Raw genomic sequence first — 17647 nt, forward strand, 5'->3', positions numbered from 1 at the left:
GGCTGGAGGGGAGTTCCCCAGCCTTTGCTGGCGTTAACACTGGCAGACCGCACTTCAGACTTAAGCCACTGAAAAGGTGGCATAAGTCTACCAAGGCCCGTAGAGGATTCTTGGCCGCAGGGAGACTTTTTCGCTTTGCGAGTCTTTCCATGCCACTGGGAAGCATCTATGGGAGCAGTGGGGCAACGCTGTATTAATACCACAGCCTGCCATCTCCAGTTTGAGTGGGGCTTCCCGAAGTCAACGCTTCCTTCATTGGATAACCAGTGAAAGGAAGTCTGACTTTTGAAAAATCATATCCTTAAAACCTTGTTGGTTTCTAATGTGCTACTGGACTCACATTGAGCTGTTCTAGTGCAGACCACTACAGTTATTCACTGAAACTGTTCCTGGACTGTATCACTTTTGAGTGACGGTGGGGAAAGGTAACGAATAAATCCTCGCCACAAACTTTCTTCACACAGAAAGCCATTATGGCAGAATAAACAGCTCCAGCTTAATCTTTTCCTTATACGGTTTATGACTTTTTCCCCCTCTCAGTGTGAAGTGATACATCCAGGAATAATTTTACAATCTCATCAACTGATTGTCTATCCTCTGCTTTTGTTGACATCATTATTTGCCTTGCTTTTTTATTTACCAAGCTACTTGTCAAAGAAATCCATCATTTCAAGTGCAAGATCACAGAATTACTTGCACTTCTAACATTAAACAAAGATGTTTGAGTTATAAGAATGCTGCTTGCTGAGCCTAAAGGTGCCTGTTCTTCACACAAACCACAGACTTTGAACATTACGATCAAAATATTCCCTTTTCATTTAATTTAATTTCCTCCAGGGCCAAACAAGCAAGCAAAAAAAACCTATTTCCTACTGTTCTTTTAATAAAAATTGTCTGCTTGCAAAACATCTGCTTCAGGAATTATCTTTAAAAGTTTGTTGTTAACAGTTTCTGGCATTTGCGCATTATTTCACAACTGGATAAAGAATATCTCCATAGGGCCTGCTTTGAGGGGGTGAGTGCAAACATCGGAGGGATTGAAAACATTTTGCAAATGTTTTCATTAACTTGTGCGGAAAAGGCCACTGAATCAAACCATTGGTTTGTCAAGGTCAGTACTATCTATTCAGACTGACACCAGCTCTCCAGATTGCAGTCTTTCATATCTCCTACTTCCTGGTCTTTTTAGCTGGAGATGCTGAGGTCACCTACCACTCCTACCACAGATGCCCCCATACTTTAACCTACACGCTGTTCCTGAGGATCCCTTGGCCACTTTGAGGTGTAGAAGCAGTGCTGGGATTCCGTAGGTTCGCACCACTTCGGCAGAACCGGTTGTTAAAATGGTGCTTGTAAACAACCAGTTGTTAAATTATTTGAATCTCCCCACCCGAACCGGTTGTTAACTTATTTGAATCCCATCACTGTGTAGAGGGATGAACTTGGTTGACTGTAGCAGGAGGGGGAGGCAGAAATATACAGCACTATTAGCTTCACTCTCTTAGCAGTGCTACGGCTCCTACTCCAAATCACTAGTTAATTTTTTTCCCAGGGTGTTACCGGTAACTGTTTGGGGAAGAGAATTTTTCGATAACGGCTCTGAATAGTTCACGGTTAACAGAATGGTTTGCTGCCTGGAGGCCTGTTGCTCTGTTCAGGACATTGACTGACATGTACAGAGAGCAACTTTTGCTCTTGATTACATGAGAGTCATGAATAGTCGTGACATCCTGAACTATCAGTCAGAATAATTATAATGCAAAGCCAAAATCAGTGCAATGCATTTCTTATCTTCAGCAGAGCTACACTGCCATCTACTGCAATTTTCTGAATTGACATTTTTAGAGGTGGACATTTTTTAAATTATATTTGAAGCACTGCAAAAGGCAATTTAGAAATTAAATTGAGAGGAAAGGGCTCTTAACAGCTCTTAAACAAAAGCCAACAATCCTAAATGCAGTTTCTGTTTTTAACATATCCTTCCATATATATGTCTTTAAAAATCCCAAAAACTGACAGCTGGAACAAAACAGTAATTAATCACCCCAACAAGAAGAGACAACCAAAGGCTTAAATATCCATTAAACTGCCAACAGAAACAACTCAGGAAAGGTTATGGGGAAGGCAATGCATGGAAAAAAGTCCCTTTAATTTTCAAAGCTGTGATGAGCCCATTGCTTGGAACCAAAGATGAGCTTTTCATTCAGACTGCAAAATTCTTCCACAGGAAGGAGGACACTTTGGGGTCTATTTGCAGTGGCTCTATTGTGCAACCAAATGCCCCAAGCAGTAATCAAAAGCCAGTGTAATGTAGCACTTTAGAGTCCCACTTGGAGGAAACCACTAACTACTTGCTTAATCCCACCACTGACACCATTGGGCCTTAAATATACGTAGCTTTGAATTGATTACTGCCCTCTTTAGATTGCAAAATTGTAATGAAGTAGCCTATGCAGCTCTGCATCGTTGCAAGATATTAAGCAACGTGAGATGCCTCAGACCAATTTTTTCTCTACAAAAAGAAGCAGCAGAATATTGATCACAAGATGTATCTTAACAGTATACAAGTGTATTCGTATTTCACAAGTCCCAGATGGACCTTGGTAGTAGTTAAATACTGTGTCATTGTTGGATGAGTGATGTATGGACTATGTTGCTTCTTCCTGCCTTCCTTACCCAAAGGATGCAATTTTTTTGTAAAGAAAGTTGCTGATATTGCATTAAAAACTCTACATTCAGCCTTTAAATATTACTACTGAAGTCCATAAAAGAGCCATGCAACTGAATTATGGTTCATTTTGCCTGCCCCTCAAAACTTTTTTTTAAAGCAGCAAGATGTCAACATTCCCGTATTTATTAGCACAAGCAATTGTTGTCTGCTTGGTTGAGTCAGTATTAAATGGAGATCAAGGAATTAATACCTCCATATTCTCAGAAATTTGGACCAATGGAACAATGATTTATGTTAAAGTTACATCTGCTGTTTTAGTTTATAAGTCTGAGAATTTTGTAATGGTGTGTACTTATCTGCAATTTTAAAGTTGACATATATAGTGTGTCTTGGCTTAGGTTCTTAAGAATACTAGTTATTTTTAAAGGTTTGCTGGTACCACAAAAGGACTTTTTGCTTGCCAGTGGATTAAATGTGTTTATAATGGTGCCAAGATAAAAGCTAGAATGTCTAACTGGTTACTGATGTATACAGAGTCCCAGGCTAGACTTTCAATCGGTTAGACTGTTTACCCACACAAGTTGTGGAGAATGTATTGCCTTTTGCAAGCCATATATACACAGACCACCAACAAAGTCCACTTACTTGGGAAAGACAAATTAAAATAATATGAGGGATGGGGGAAAATTCCTATTTATACAAAACAGCAATTGTACATAATCAATTGGTTGTTTAAAGAATCTGTCAGAATGTTGAACATACAGTAAAATCGATTGTGTTCATACTGGCTCATTTATGGGTAATTTTATGTATTTCATGTTTATGCTGAAGAAACAGAGTATTTTCCTATGTAAGATAGGCGAGCCTTTTGAAAAAAAGTTCTAAAATGTGATTTTCCCCCTATTAATTCATTTTCAATTTTCACTGGTTCTAGCACTTCTAGCAGTAACTTCTTTTTTTTACTCAATTATGATCATACTTCCTGGAATTTTGTCCCTCACCTTTGCCAAAGTTCAACAAGGTATGAGAAAGGGTTTTAGTATCATAAGTTATGAAATCAAAACATATACAATACTAGAACTGAAATATGTTTTGATGACTAAGTAAATGCTTCCTATACATCAGTTGCACACCTCTGGATCTCTCCTGTCTTTCTCTCTCCCCCCCCCCCGCCCCGCCCCCTCATCATACAACCACAGCTTGCCAGGTTCAGTACAGAAAGCTCCCACACATTCTCTTTTCCTTCAAAGGTGCAAAGTGGAATTATTTCAAGGTGCCACTGGAAGCAGGAAGTGTCAAAAGTTTATGATTAACAGTTGGTGGTGATATATGTTGCAGGAGTTGCAGTTTTAACTTAATGTACGTTGTTTTGTTTGTTTCCACTAAATTTTAAACAGCATCTTTTATAAGCTGGCTTGGGCATTGAGGAAAGATGGAATACAAATATCTCGCATAAATGAACAAAATTTCAGTTTTAATGTGAGAATTGTTTAAATGCTTCCTGAAGAATCCTCTTGGAGATTCTTCTTGAAACCTCAAGGAGTACAAATGCCCCTGTTCCCTTTGTGGTAATTGAACAAGTAGCTTTCCGGAAGCTGTAGTGTGCACTGGCAGAGTACAAAATGGGCGAGTATCAGCTAGCATCAAACTGATTTTGTTCTCCCGCTGGTCCACAGATATTTAAGGCCTCAGCATGCTCAGAGATGCCACCTGAACAGCTCTTGACCTTCAACTTGTTTGGAGATGTGGTCTCTGGACTTCCACCCTCCCTCAGAGAATTGACCTGCCATGGTCACAGGGGCAGCCACAGAGGTGGTAGGGAGAGAACAGAGGAATGCGCCAGCCCCCTTGAAGGCCAGGAAGATCTACAGGAGGAAGGGTCAGGTCAAGCACAGGATGCCCCTCGGCAGCATGGGCCCAGGACATCTGGCAAGCTGTGGCTGGCATGAAGCCACAGCAGCAGGACAGAAGGCAGAGAAGGCCTGTCCACACAATCCTCCTTAAGACAAGCCACCTGCAGGAGCCACAGCAAGGGAAAAGCAACTGGTTGAGGTCTTAAAGACACCTGGGATGAAGAGTATGACCCTGGGGTGGAGTTTGGGGTGGAAGTTGCGGATGGGGAGCACTTGGGGGGAGGATATAAGGCCCAGGTTGAGGAGAAAAAGGTCTGGCTAGCTGATACCTGAGGCACGGCATGTCAGCAGCAGGGGGGGGGGCGTAGCCATGTCTCAGACTACAAGACGGACAATGCAGGTCACAGCAGAAAGGTAAGCCCAGAGCCCCATGGTCCAGGGGCACTAAGGTTGCAGCACTAAGCTGGCAGGAAGATCAAAAAGGAGAGAGCAGAAGAACTGCTCTGTAGGCAGAAGCCTCCCATTCCCATCTCTCATATTTCTATTATGGAGATTTTCTGTCTTTGTCTTTGTCTGGTAATGGAAGGTGCTTTGGGACTCTACCCTATACAATGGCCTGTCTGAGGTCACAAAGGCTCCAACACTCCTGGCTCTCTGCAAAATATGTAAAACAGGACTGCTCAGGAGACCATTTTTATAAAGGAATCAAGTTGCATTCTAACAAAATGATTCAGGAAGACATTTCAGTAAAAACAAAAGCAACTGGGCTTTACTGATAGTATGTATTATCTGTGGCTGTATGTTTTTACCTTGTTCTCACTGCATTATATTTCTGCTTGCACAATATCATTTCTTTCACTGTTTGAAGATACAGGATTAGGAGCAAACCACACAAGGGATTTCTAACATTTAATGGAACAAATCACATGGACAACCAGCAAGTGGGCACTATACTCAGTGGCCTCCGGGTATAGATTTCTGGCACATATTCTTATTTTGAACCTTCCCTTTTCCCAGTGAGGGAAACGAATACCAAAATAGTGTTTTAAAATATATATATATATATATACACATATATATATACTTAAATCAACTCAGTGTAGAAGACTATTTACTCATGCATTTTATGGATGCTAACCAGAAACTGACATAGAGGATGTGTGTGCATTTTATGTCAAGGCTATGGCTAATCCTTCTGTCTGTGTTGTGTCTGACAGATAGCTTACCTTCCATAGCAGCACAGCCAACAACAGGAAAATGAGAATTCCCACCAGCAAACTGATAGCGATAATCCATCCGACCACATAACCACGAGGCTCCAGATTATGCAAGGCCTCAAAGACCACCTACAAAGAAAATTAGTAAGGGAAAAAAATATCATTTATACAAGTTGCTTTCATCAGTCAACAGATACATGACAGACATATTAGACTGCTTTGCCCTGTTCATATTTCTAGGGTCCTACAGAGTTCCAAACATCAACAACAGTATGCATCTGCTGACAAACCATTTTTCTCAAGGGGGTTATTAAAAGGGTTTTTTTTTAAAAAAAGAATCATATATAAGTACTGACAAAATGATATTGTTTATCATTGGAAACTCTATCCAACTACAATTTTCTCCCAGACGTACAGATTGCTTCAGTACTGACTACCAAAAAAGTCACAGCAGCTGACTGGGAAATACCATACTTCTTCAAGTCAGATTTGCAGGACATTATGTAGCAGGTTGTTCAAACAGCACAATGAAAATCCATTTGAAAAGGCCAGACAATTGGCTGTCCATGATTAAATCTTTCCAGTGGTTCAGATACAATTGTCAAATGATGGGGATGGATTCTGACTAGCTTTCCCATCAGCTGAATGGAACCTGCCTGTCCGTTCCCACTGCACCTCACTGATCTCCATGAAATATTGCTCCTGGAGGACTGGGAACCTCGATGAACAACATGAAAATGGTCTGCAGTGGAAAAAAAGGAGACTGAACAGACATTTCTGTTAGTAGAAAATTTTATCTGGATTTGACCCACAATCCTGTGCTTTGCAAATAAGATCCACGCTTGCATTCTCCCCTGGTGCTCTGAAAGTCAATAGCTCAATTCAAACATAATGCAGAACCACGGCTCAACTGTATGGTTAGTTTGTGAAGACAAGACATGGCTCACTACTGAATTGTGTTTGCTTATTATTATGCAGAAATCCCAAATGGTAGGCACAAGGATGGAACCAAGGAAAAAGCCAAAATTTCATTAGGCGTCCCCTCTCTATACATAAAGTTCCACCAGGCTGAGAAGGTTTATCAAGATATAGATAAGGTGGTAATAATTTGGATATGGGATAACAGAAGGCAGAACAAATTAACCCTTTTCAACCTTTACAATTTTGTGCACATTAATATTTCAACAAATAATCAGTGGGAAATGAAGAGATTTTCCATTTTATTAATTACTTGCTGGAGATTTGCAGGCAAGGAATCTAAACAAAGAGAAATCATACATTTCATCCCTTTTTCTGCAATAAAAAGTTCTCTATTTCAATTAACACCCCTTTTGAAGGACAAGAATAGGACATGATGCATGGCTGACCTTGGTGAGAAAACTGTTAGGAGCTCAAATGGCTACAAGTTTCAGGTGGGAAAAAATTTCCCTTTGGGATGATTCAAATAATCATATATAAAAACAGAAGACAGTTTTGAATGCCGTAGAGGACAAGGTCATAAAGGACAAGTCCTTGTACATATGAAGCAGAAGCATATTATCCTGTCAAGAGTTAACACCTTGTTTTTGTAAGCACTTGAATTGAAAAAACGGCGGATGAAAGATTTACTAACTATTATCTAGGAGAGCAGATTGTTAAAAAAAATAGAACAGTTGTTTGAAAATAAAGAGGTGGAAGAAAAGTATAGAATATACAATATTGGAGGGAGGAGTACAGAAGGGGTTACTTTTGTAAATAAGGAACATGTGGAGGATGAAAGCAATGCAAAGAAAATGCATCCTGAGACAAAGGCACCAAAAGAGCCAGGAAAAAGGTTAAGATGGCATTTCCTTATTGCCACCAGGTGCTGCTGCTCTCCCATCCATTCCTCTCATCTGGTTTCAGGGCAACATGCCTTTTTTTGTCAATCTGCTTCCTTGCTGCAGGCATTGGGCCGTTTGCTCTTTCTCTGCCCACTGCGGGAGAGCAGCAAACTAGGAAAGGACAGCCCTTGGCACTGCTGTTTCTATGAAAGTTCAAACATCTATAAAATTGCTATCGTAGGCAGCTGCCTCACCAGACAGCCTTTTGCATTTTCTTTTGAAACTGTGTGTATGTGTAACCTACTTATCTTTGGCCATATGCATGAGACGATGGTCTTTTCATGCTGATTTCATTCTCAGAACAATTCATTCCTTAGGATCAACAATACAACATAAGCCCCCAAGCGTATAGCAAACCAGAACGTCTTGTAGAAGGCAAAGTAAGTACTCTTCTTCCCTGACATTCTAACTTTCCACAAGCAAGAAGCTTTTGACATGAGTGAGAATTCAACCAGATGCCTCTCTCATTGGCTTTCTGAAGTAGTCTAAACCTAGGAGATCTACACTATATTGTTTAATTTGCTAATTGTTAGCCGCTGTTTTTATGTATTTTAAGATGTTTTATTGACGGAGCCTATGTTTGTATTATACCGGATTTGCTCCTGTTTATTGTGTATATATTATGTTGTTCACCGCCCGGAGCCCTTTGGGGATCGGGCGGTATAGAAATTGAATTAATAATAATAATAATAATAATAATAATAATAATAATAATAATAATAATAATAATAATAATAATAATAATAATAATATTTTTCAATGCTTTAGATTGGCCCTGTGATTCCAAATTCCACTTCTAGGATGGTAAAGCAGCAGCAAGTTAAAGCAGAAAATGCCAATGCAGGATTATAGCTGGATATCAAGAAGATAAAAGTCAGCTGCTAGACTGGTACTTGCAATAAAATGGAAGGTAGAAGAATCCCCTAGTTTAGAGAACTGGGAATATAAATCAAGAGAACAGACAATGGCCAAACTAAGGAGTTACTATGAATAGGAGACCTAACCAAGAACTCTAAGATAAATGGAAAATGTATTTCTCATATTATTCTAGAACAAAAAAGCAATAATGGAAGGAGATGTATGTTGTTGAGGTGTAAGTTTGAACAATAAACAATAAATAGTTTGCTTATGTTCAGTAACGAAACATTTGTGTTGGGGAAAAAAGATTTTAAAATGGAATGGGAAATTAGAAAATAATAATGGCAATTATGGTAATTATATGTTAATTGCTACTATTATCTTTCTGCCGATCATCTTATGTTTTAATAGAATATAATTTATATAATTCTAATATTGGAAATATTAGAATATCATTTATATAATTATGTTGGCTTTTTAAGTTTTCAGAATTGTAATCAAGTTTAGAGCCATTCTTTGTCCTTATTATTCACACAACCCAATTCAGGGGGGAGGGGCAAATCGGCTCATGGGGCCAGCCATGGTGTAAGTAGCACTTATGCCGGTGGGGAGGGCAAACAGGAAGCAGGCTCCAGCCCCAGAGCTGCACCAGCCTAAATGTGGCTGCTGGTGCAACTGGAGGCAGTCTAGAGTCGTTCCTGGAGGCAGAGTCAACTTTAGTTCCACCAGATTTGTGACCTGGGAACATCACCGGTGCAGGAGTCAAACTTATGCCACTCCAAAGGGTGTGTAAGTCCGTTTTGTGTTATGGGGGATTCTCCGGTAGATGAGGACTTTCTTCTTTCTGCTGCCTTCCCGTGCTGCCTGGATCCACCCAGCTGCCAAAGCACTCTAGATTGAGCTGTTATTCTTGTTCCATGTTATCTCATACTTTTTAAAGAATGTGTTGTTAATGAAAAATGTTTTAAAAAGACAAAAGTAATGACTAGTGAGAATTGCACAACTTTAAGATTGAAACTTAACAAATTGAAGTTGCTTAAGATTTTCAATTGCTTAGATCCATCATCAACCATCATCAAGGGAAACTCTAACCAAGAAACCAACAGGAGATTAAGGTTGGGAAAGGCAATCGTGAAGAAGCTAGAAAAGATTTCTAAGTGTAAGGAGGTACTATTGGCGACCAAGCTCAAGATAGTTCATATTACATATGGGTCTGAAGTTGGACAATGAAGAAAAATGACAGGAAGAAAGCTGGTTCCTTTGAAATTCAGTGTTGGAGGAGAGTTTTATGGATACCACGGACCACCAAAAAGACACATAAATGGGTTCTACAACAAATCAAGCCTGAACTCTCTCTAAAAGCTAAAATGATTAAGCTTCAGCTACTGAACTTTAGTCACTCTACGAGAAGACAAGCGTCTCTGGAAAAGAGAAGAATGTTAATAAAAATTGAAGATAGCAGGAAAAGAGGAAGACCCAACATGAGATCATATGGCCTAGTCAAGAAGCCATGGACCTCTGTTTGCAATACATGAGCAAGGCTGTTAGCGATAGGACATTTGGAGGTCATTAATTCATAAGGTTGCCATAGGTCAGAAGCGGCTTGACAGCACATAGAAGAGGCAAACTATATATGGATTTGACCTGCGGATGGCAGTCAATGTCTGTACTTGATTGTGGTTTGGATTCAGAAAACTCTGAATGGAGTTCCACTCACAAAACAAATTTCTTCTGCTCTTCCACCTGTCCCCATTTGCTTATGGCTGAAATATGGAAGAGTTACTATTAGATTCATGCATAACCTCACTTCCTGCCATTGGATGCTTGGCTCTGCCTCCCATGGCAGCCATTTGGTGATTGTGCTCACCAGTCTTTGTAGAATTCCACAGCTGCTTACACACTCAAAAAAGTTAGAGAGTCCTGGTTTAGCAGATACAGTAGAGTAAGGCGAAAACTGCCTCAAACACAGTATTCTCTTCTGCAAGGTATGTTGGACTGGAAGTCAGTCAGTCAACTTTCCTAGGTTTTAGCAAAAATAGTGAAGAAGCAGAAATGTGCCAAGCAGACCCCATACTTTTGAAGTTCTTACATCTTGGTTGTATCGAATAAGCTGTTCAAGAACAAATCTGGATCTTCCTTTTCTTGGCTCAATTAACAGCAATATCTCTTTTAGGGCTGCCAAAACCCAGCATATATTTAATGCTGACTTAGATCTAACAAATATCCAGCAGGAAAACATACATTATGTTTATACAGGAGAAAGGAAAAATGGGTTACAAAAGGTCTACAGGGCTAAATAAAATAAAATGCTTATATAACAAAACAAAACAGAGCGAGGTAGACTTTTTTTCAGGCTTTGAACATTTGCCCAAGGAGTCCAAAAGTGGATCCAGTTCCAGCTTTATTTAGCTTTTAACATTTCTTACCACATACTAAATGGCTTTTATCACAGATTTATTATAGGGGTTTTTATAACCTCACGCAACACTGAACAGCCATTTTGGGGGAATTACAGCACTATGTTCAATAATGATTTTTTTCACATTCAGGAGGCAAGTTTAGCAAGACATTCCCTGTAAGTGTCAGGATTGCCAACCTCCAGGTGCGGCCTGGATATTTCCCAGAATTGCAATTGATCTCCAGATGACAAGCCTCAATTTCCCTAGAGAAAATGACTGCTTTATAGGGTGGACTTTATGGTGTTTTGCCCTGTTGAGGTTCATTCTCCTCCTCAAAACCCACCCGCTCTAGGTTCCACCCAAATTTTCCAACCTAGAGCGGGCAACCCTAGTCAATAAGTACACGATGGTCCCACTCAGAAGACCTCCTAACAGATACATACATTACAAATCAACTCTTGGACAAGAAAAGGCCACTTTGGTCTTAGTTTCTGGGGTAATAAAAATGACAATAGGTTGTCTTGCCACCTGTAGAAGGCAAATTATGTTTCTACAGCCGAAGGAATAATAATTAAATTGTGTTCCTTTACATATGTAGTAAGCTTAGGCACACTAGAGCCGTTTCTGCACAGCCAAAAAACAGGACCTGAGGGATGAGAAAAAACTGGTCCCTGGGGTGCTGTTCACACAGCAGATGTGATGCAGCAGCGCCATCCTGGCTCCCCCCCAAGTGGCACGGAGGTGCCGCTTTTTAAAGTGGCACCATCAAGCCGGTGCGGTGCGAATTGCACCGGCGGGAAGACGCCACTTTTCCCCTCCCCTCCCCTCTTCTTCCAGCATCGCTCTGGAGGGCTGGAAGGACACGCCCATGCTGCCCTCCAACCCCTGGAGGTCAGAGGGTAGCATGGGCATGTCCCTCCAGCCCTCCAGAGCGACGCTGGAAGAAGAGGGGAGTAGAGGGGACTGAAGGAGAAGCAGCTCCATGTGGAGCCGCCTCTCTGGCTGGGGAGAAAGTTGGGGCTGCTCGCACGTTATGGTGCGAACAGTCCCCAAGCCTCCACCGTGGCTGTGCGGAGACAGCCTAGCAGGTTCAACTACAGTTTTTGGAGGAAAACAAAATAACTACCCGGGACCACCAAAATTGCTCTCATACACTCCATAAGTCTTTTGGAGATCATAGTCAGTGACAGTGGACTTTAGGCAATTAATCTGAGCAATCATCTGAAAGCAAACAGTTTTTGGCAAAAAGAAATTTGTCAGCTGTTTCATGTCAATGCACAGCAGCTCAAAGAGAAAGGTTGTCATCCTCTTTTGAGAAATATGATAAAGTACTGATATGATAAATATCAAGAAATATGATAAAGTACTGAGAAACAAAAGAAAATTATTGAGGGAGGGTAAGGCCTATACAGGAAGGGGAACGAGGAGAGTGGACCAAAAAATGTGTTATGCATGAATAACTGTGGTTAGCAATATGTATGTTTCTATACTGCATTCCACTAGGGGGAGAAAAAATGAATACTGTGAGCCAAACCACATGTCTTACATTTTTTTGCCTGAATATGACCCAACTCCAAGCATACTAGATTGAAGAAGCCAAGAGACATATGGTAATTGCATAAAGGGAGATTTTAAAACTAACAGTCATATTAAGAATGAGATTACAGACTGATATTCCAAAATAAAATTATGTCCAACATGCTTCTTTTTAACTAGAGATTCCCAAGAGCCACAGGGGCTACCCTTTGATTAGAGCTTATATTTCCTTTTCAATGCAAAATAAGGTCTGTAACAACAATATTGCAGGAAAAAGTCCAATTTGAGAAGGGAAAGGTCGTTTTAAAGCATTCAATAATAAGTGGAATATTTCCTCATATTTTAAACTGTACCCATTATAGTGAAGAGATATAAAACCTTCTACTGCAACAAAATTGATGTTATAACACATATTGACAGATTGCCATCTATCTGGCAGATCATGATTCAAGAGAATCCAATAAATAAATGGAGAAACCCAGAATTCTGCACTGACTCAAGGTTGAATTCTAGATCAAAGTAATTCTGGTTTGATCATTGCAATGAAGTAGCTGACAGTCCACTTCCACACTCAACTCAAGGTGCTAACTCAACAGAAGCTCACTGAGAGTGCTCGAACTCCCACCACTGAGCACCACCGAAGAGAGGGAGTGTGTGTGTGCAGTGACTAGAGCACATCAGGAGGAGTAATAGAGATGAGGGAGCCATGGCTGTAGCACTGTGCAGGAAGAAAGTTACTGAAGGAATAGCAGAACCCAGTGTGGCTGCAGGCGATGTCAGCACTTATCTGCACCAGGTTCTATTGTGCATTCAAAATGTAGTGTGGGTAAGGCTGGGGTGTCTCCATGAAAAAAATTACATTATTCAAGCAGTGCCAAGAAAGAAACAGGACTGTAATTGTCAGAAGCAAGGAATTTTAATTAATATTCCCATAATAAAATGAGTACTTCTATTTGGCATTAAGAAAATAATGTAAGTATCTTTTAGTTCCAGATGTTCAAATGAAACAGAATAGATTCATATTACTCCTAAGAATCTTTTATAGGCATGATGATGGCTAGAAACCTGGCACTAAAGCTGTGTTAGATTTTAGGCTAATTTGCACTTTCTAGAACCCTATGTTAACATTTAGGCAGCCACCATGATAAGATAAAGAGAAAAAAACAATGCTGCAAGTTTGGGTAAGAGGGTTGTTTTTGTTGGGGTGGTATGAAAAAAAACCTCATTGAAATAAGATAGCCCAAAAGATCAGGAAGATTCAATTTTGAAGCTCCACTCTTCATGGATCTTGCTGGGAGACCTTGGTCAGTCATTCTCTCTAATCATAATCTCCCTCAAAGGGCTGTTGGTATGAGAATAAAATGGAAGAGGGGAGAACTATGGTCCAGGCTGCTTTGAATCTCTGCTGGGCAGAAAAGTGGAGCATAAATATCCAAATAAATAAAATAAACTTTTATAAATGCACGATCTGGAAAGCAATCATGGCCAGGATCCATTTTTCACAGGCCATCCCCACACACCCCATGCCCCACTTACAACCCTCAAATTGCCTTTACTTACTGGAAGGCTGCCGAGGCCCAGCCACTTCCTCCTTCCCAGAAGTGGGTGAGCCTTGGCGCGACATGCGTGCACTGCCCGAGATGAGGCCTGCACCCGTTGGCCAGCCTCCAGCCGTGGGCATGCTCTCCAGAGAGTCAGAGAGCACGCCCATTGTTGGCCGCTGGCTGATGGGTGCGGGCCTTGTCCCGGGCTTGGCCCAGGTGGCGTGCGCACGTCACACTGAGACCCAGCTACACCCCGCCTCCTTCCCAGAAATGTGGGGGGGGGTGACTCCCATGGGGCACCTGGGGCATTTGCCCCATATGTTCCCATGGCAGTTACACCACTGTATTGAAGTTTCCACATGGCTTCCCCAGTGCTAGTATGTGGCTTCCCCAGTGCTAGTATTACTGCCAATACATTGCAGAAGCAAATGGGCTTCCATGTGGCAGAATTTGCCACAGTTTCCTTGCCCTAGTTCCCCAGCAATGGTCATCCCTCCTCCCCTGGACCACGGGGATCTTTCCATTAAAAATACGTGCCATCACTTTTACATTATTATTCCGACATATTCTGGCATTTTCTGTGAATTCCCAGCTTTTTTTTTTTTTTAAAAAAGGCCTCTATCTACTTCTGTTGGAGTGATACACTATCCTCCTTACATCTCTGCAACAGAGAAGAGATTTTTAAAATGAAAGTTTAGCATGCTCAGAACCTATTGTGCTTACTGTTAGAATGGTACATCAATATAATAACATAAAATTGATAATATTTTTTAAAAATGCCCTAAAGCCCTCCCTGGTTGTGGCGGGGTGGGGGTGGGGGAAGAAATGTTAGCCATGAGGACAAGGTCAAGGAAAATGCCTAACATGTAGGTTGAAAATCTGGTTTCCCACCTTCTCAGTTTTACTGCAATCCTTTCCAAAACATCACAGCAAAGCAGGTTTGAGACAGATCGAAGAAAATCCAAAGAAACCCCAGGAGGTGCACAAATCCACCAAGTGCTATGAGGAAGCAGGCAAAAAAAACCTGTTTCCCAACAGCACTGAACTAGGGTGTGTGGAAATGGACTGTTTCAATAACAAAAATGATCAGATCTGGGGGTTTTTCTAAGTCAGTAGCATTTATCAGTGAAAATATAACTCTTTCCAACATGTTCAAGAAGACCAACTGCTTTGCTGATAACCTGGCTGGAGAACGCAATAATAGAGTCATCACCCTTGCCAATATTAGAAAGAAATACTTATTAGGCCAGCTCAAATTCCTAAGGTCAACCCTCCCCGCCCCCCCCAAGGTCAACTAATCCTTCTAACCACTAAAAATGGGGGCACTCCATTTGCAGAACAAGTGCAGTAAATCAAATGTTTTCTGGTGAATCCAACAGAGGACATGAAAGAGAAATGGTGCCTTTCACACAGAATACTGTGTCCTCTTGACTAGGCCTTTTGGCCCTTGTATTTAATTAACTTTACTATTAAGTGTTCCACAATCTCCCATATGGGTTGATCTTCCTGAAAAGGATAACTCTCCAGTTATCCAAAAACCTGTCTTCAATTAAAGCAGGTTTCAGCTTCACAGGGGGGGAAAACTTACTTCTGTCTTAGAGAAAAGGCATACCCAAGGCATTTACACACCAGCCTGCCTGCCTCACAGTGTGCCTTCAAGTATTCCGCAAAACAGCCTTTGCCACAGAGACACGGCTTATCACAGCAAGCAAAACCACAGGAGGATTTGTGATGCAGCAGTGCCGCCAGCGTATTCAAAGAAAGGCACGCTCCTTCGTTTGTGTCAACGAAGCTTAAGCCTGGCCACAAATTCCTAGCTCAGCGCAAGGCCCTCTAACGCATTCCAGATGAGTGACACACCCACCACTGACACAAGCTTCTGCCGTACCGTTGCATTTTCTGAATTACCATTGGGCACTTCTACCACTCGGATGGTCGTGTCCACCCTCACCTTCGCTCTTGTTACAAACTGGATGACCGATGAGCTGTCCTGAGGATTCAAGAACAAAGAAGGTTGAGAAACAAGGGTAAAAAGTCACAGAAGGTTCTGAACAGACTGTTCAAGGGTTTTAATTTCTGGTTCAGGTCTCATATAAGATGCCAAGAAAATGAAAAGATGCTCCAGGTATAAAGCCAACCCCCTGCTGTTAAAATACGATATGTTGCAGGACTATCTACTGCACTGATCCCCAGTTTTTCTCCAAGGAGATAAGGATAAATGTATCCTCAGTCTGGAAATGTACTATCTGGATTTTATATTTTATATCTGATATTTTCTGGTCTTTGACCGAAATAAAATATTGATTGATTGAATGTATCCTCAAAAAGCAAAAGAAGTGTAACTGGTCCACAGTCACCCAATAAACTTAACTGTTCAGCAAGAGACTGCAGCCCATGTATCCCTGGTCATAGACTGGCACAAACCATTACACTGCATGGGCACTTATGGGGGAACTGTTTTTGCTTTCAAGCTTGGGTTTCATTTGGATGAGAAATTCTTTTGTCTAGATCCACTGTCCTATTAGGAGAAAGTAACATACCAAATACTACCATCAACAAAAGAAATCTTAACCTATATCATTTCCAGATAATTAGGAACAGATCTTTAGACACTGTTTTTGAAATGGACTTGTATACAGCACGATACAATAACTTTATTATTAAAATAAAACCAGACACGACACACTGTAAAAAGCCCAAATATTTATATTTTTCTCTTGCACAAGTGAATCCTTCTTGAATTTTCGAAGAGTTTAAACATAAATGGTCCAGCCAGTTGCCTATAAAGTATGTTTGTTCATGTAAAGGACCATTGGATCATGTGCCCTTTGCTGGAGCCAGATCAGAGAGCCACAACATCCTAAACATGCAATTTCTAGCTGATGCTGCAGGAGCAAGTGAAAACTGAGAGCACAACTTTTAAGTTGGAGGCAAAATGTCCACATTTTTCAGTATCTATCCCCATCTTATCCTGGGCAGTAAAATGCAGGGGTTCTTGCAGCATGAACCTACATATTGGCATACTGGCAGAGTGCCCTAGGATGCAAGTAATCTCCTGATGGGGCACAGTAACTATTGGTGGGCATCAAGTCTGTAGCAGTATGGGATGATGACACTGCTACACTGAACAGTAAACAAGTCCTTGGCAATGAAGCGCTGGGCGTATTAAGTGCATCTAACAGTTGTGTGAATTTGTTCCTCGCTCACATCAGTTGAGCTATCTTGCATGCTTAAAAGCATGCTTGTGGGCTATTGTTGTTGTTTTAACACTGTGCAGAATGAAATGTTTGAAAAATAGGAAAAAAATGAAGTCTTCCAGTCTGAAATCTCTTCTGTTGAAAACTTCTATCTCTAAGATCTTTCCGAACAGAAGCATGGCTAAATGATTTTTAATCTCCACTGCGTGCTAGATTCTGTACAGAAACTTTACAACCGTTATTCAAGCAATAATGCTCACCTTTTTTAATATCTCAGTGTTCAATAGCATGTATACATCTATACTGCGTGATTCGGCTTTGGCTAGTGAGGTTAAATTACAATGAACGATTAAGCAAGACCTGCCCGGTCTTTCACAGTCCTAAGGGAGACAAGTAGAGAGTTGTGAAACTGATACACAAAGTAATACATTCAAAAAAGAAAAGAAATGCTGCTTAGCATTTGGAATTAAACTGGATAACATCAGCTATGATTTCTTAACTCTTGTACTT

At 40.9% G+C, this 17647-nt stretch overlaps 1 protein-coding gene across 2 annotated transcripts in view; it reads right to left on the bottom strand.

The window, feature by feature from the left end:
• ITGA9 (integrin subunit alpha 9) overlaps positions 1-17647 on the bottom strand; it is a 246500-nt gene that overhangs the window by 12173 nt on the left and 216680 nt on the right. For both annotated transcript variants that reach the window (XM_048511594.1, XM_048511595.1), the window contains exons 25-27: positions 17398-17517; positions 15829-15930; positions 5751-5870 (exon numbers count right to left, since the gene is read on the bottom strand). In XM_048511594.1, the coding sequence (XP_048367551.1) occupies positions 5751-5870; positions 15829-15930; positions 17398-17517 (342 nt within the window). The remainder of the gene's footprint in view (positions 1-5750; positions 5871-15828; positions 15931-17397; positions 17518-17647) is intronic.

This window comes from Sphaerodactylus townsendi, linkage group LG11 (assembly GCF_021028975.2).
Source record: "Sphaerodactylus townsendi isolate TG3544 linkage group LG11, MPM_Stown_v2.3, whole genome shotgun sequence".
Classification (NCBI taxonomy): domain Eukaryota; kingdom Metazoa; phylum Chordata; class Lepidosauria; order Squamata; family Sphaerodactylidae; genus Sphaerodactylus; species Sphaerodactylus townsendi.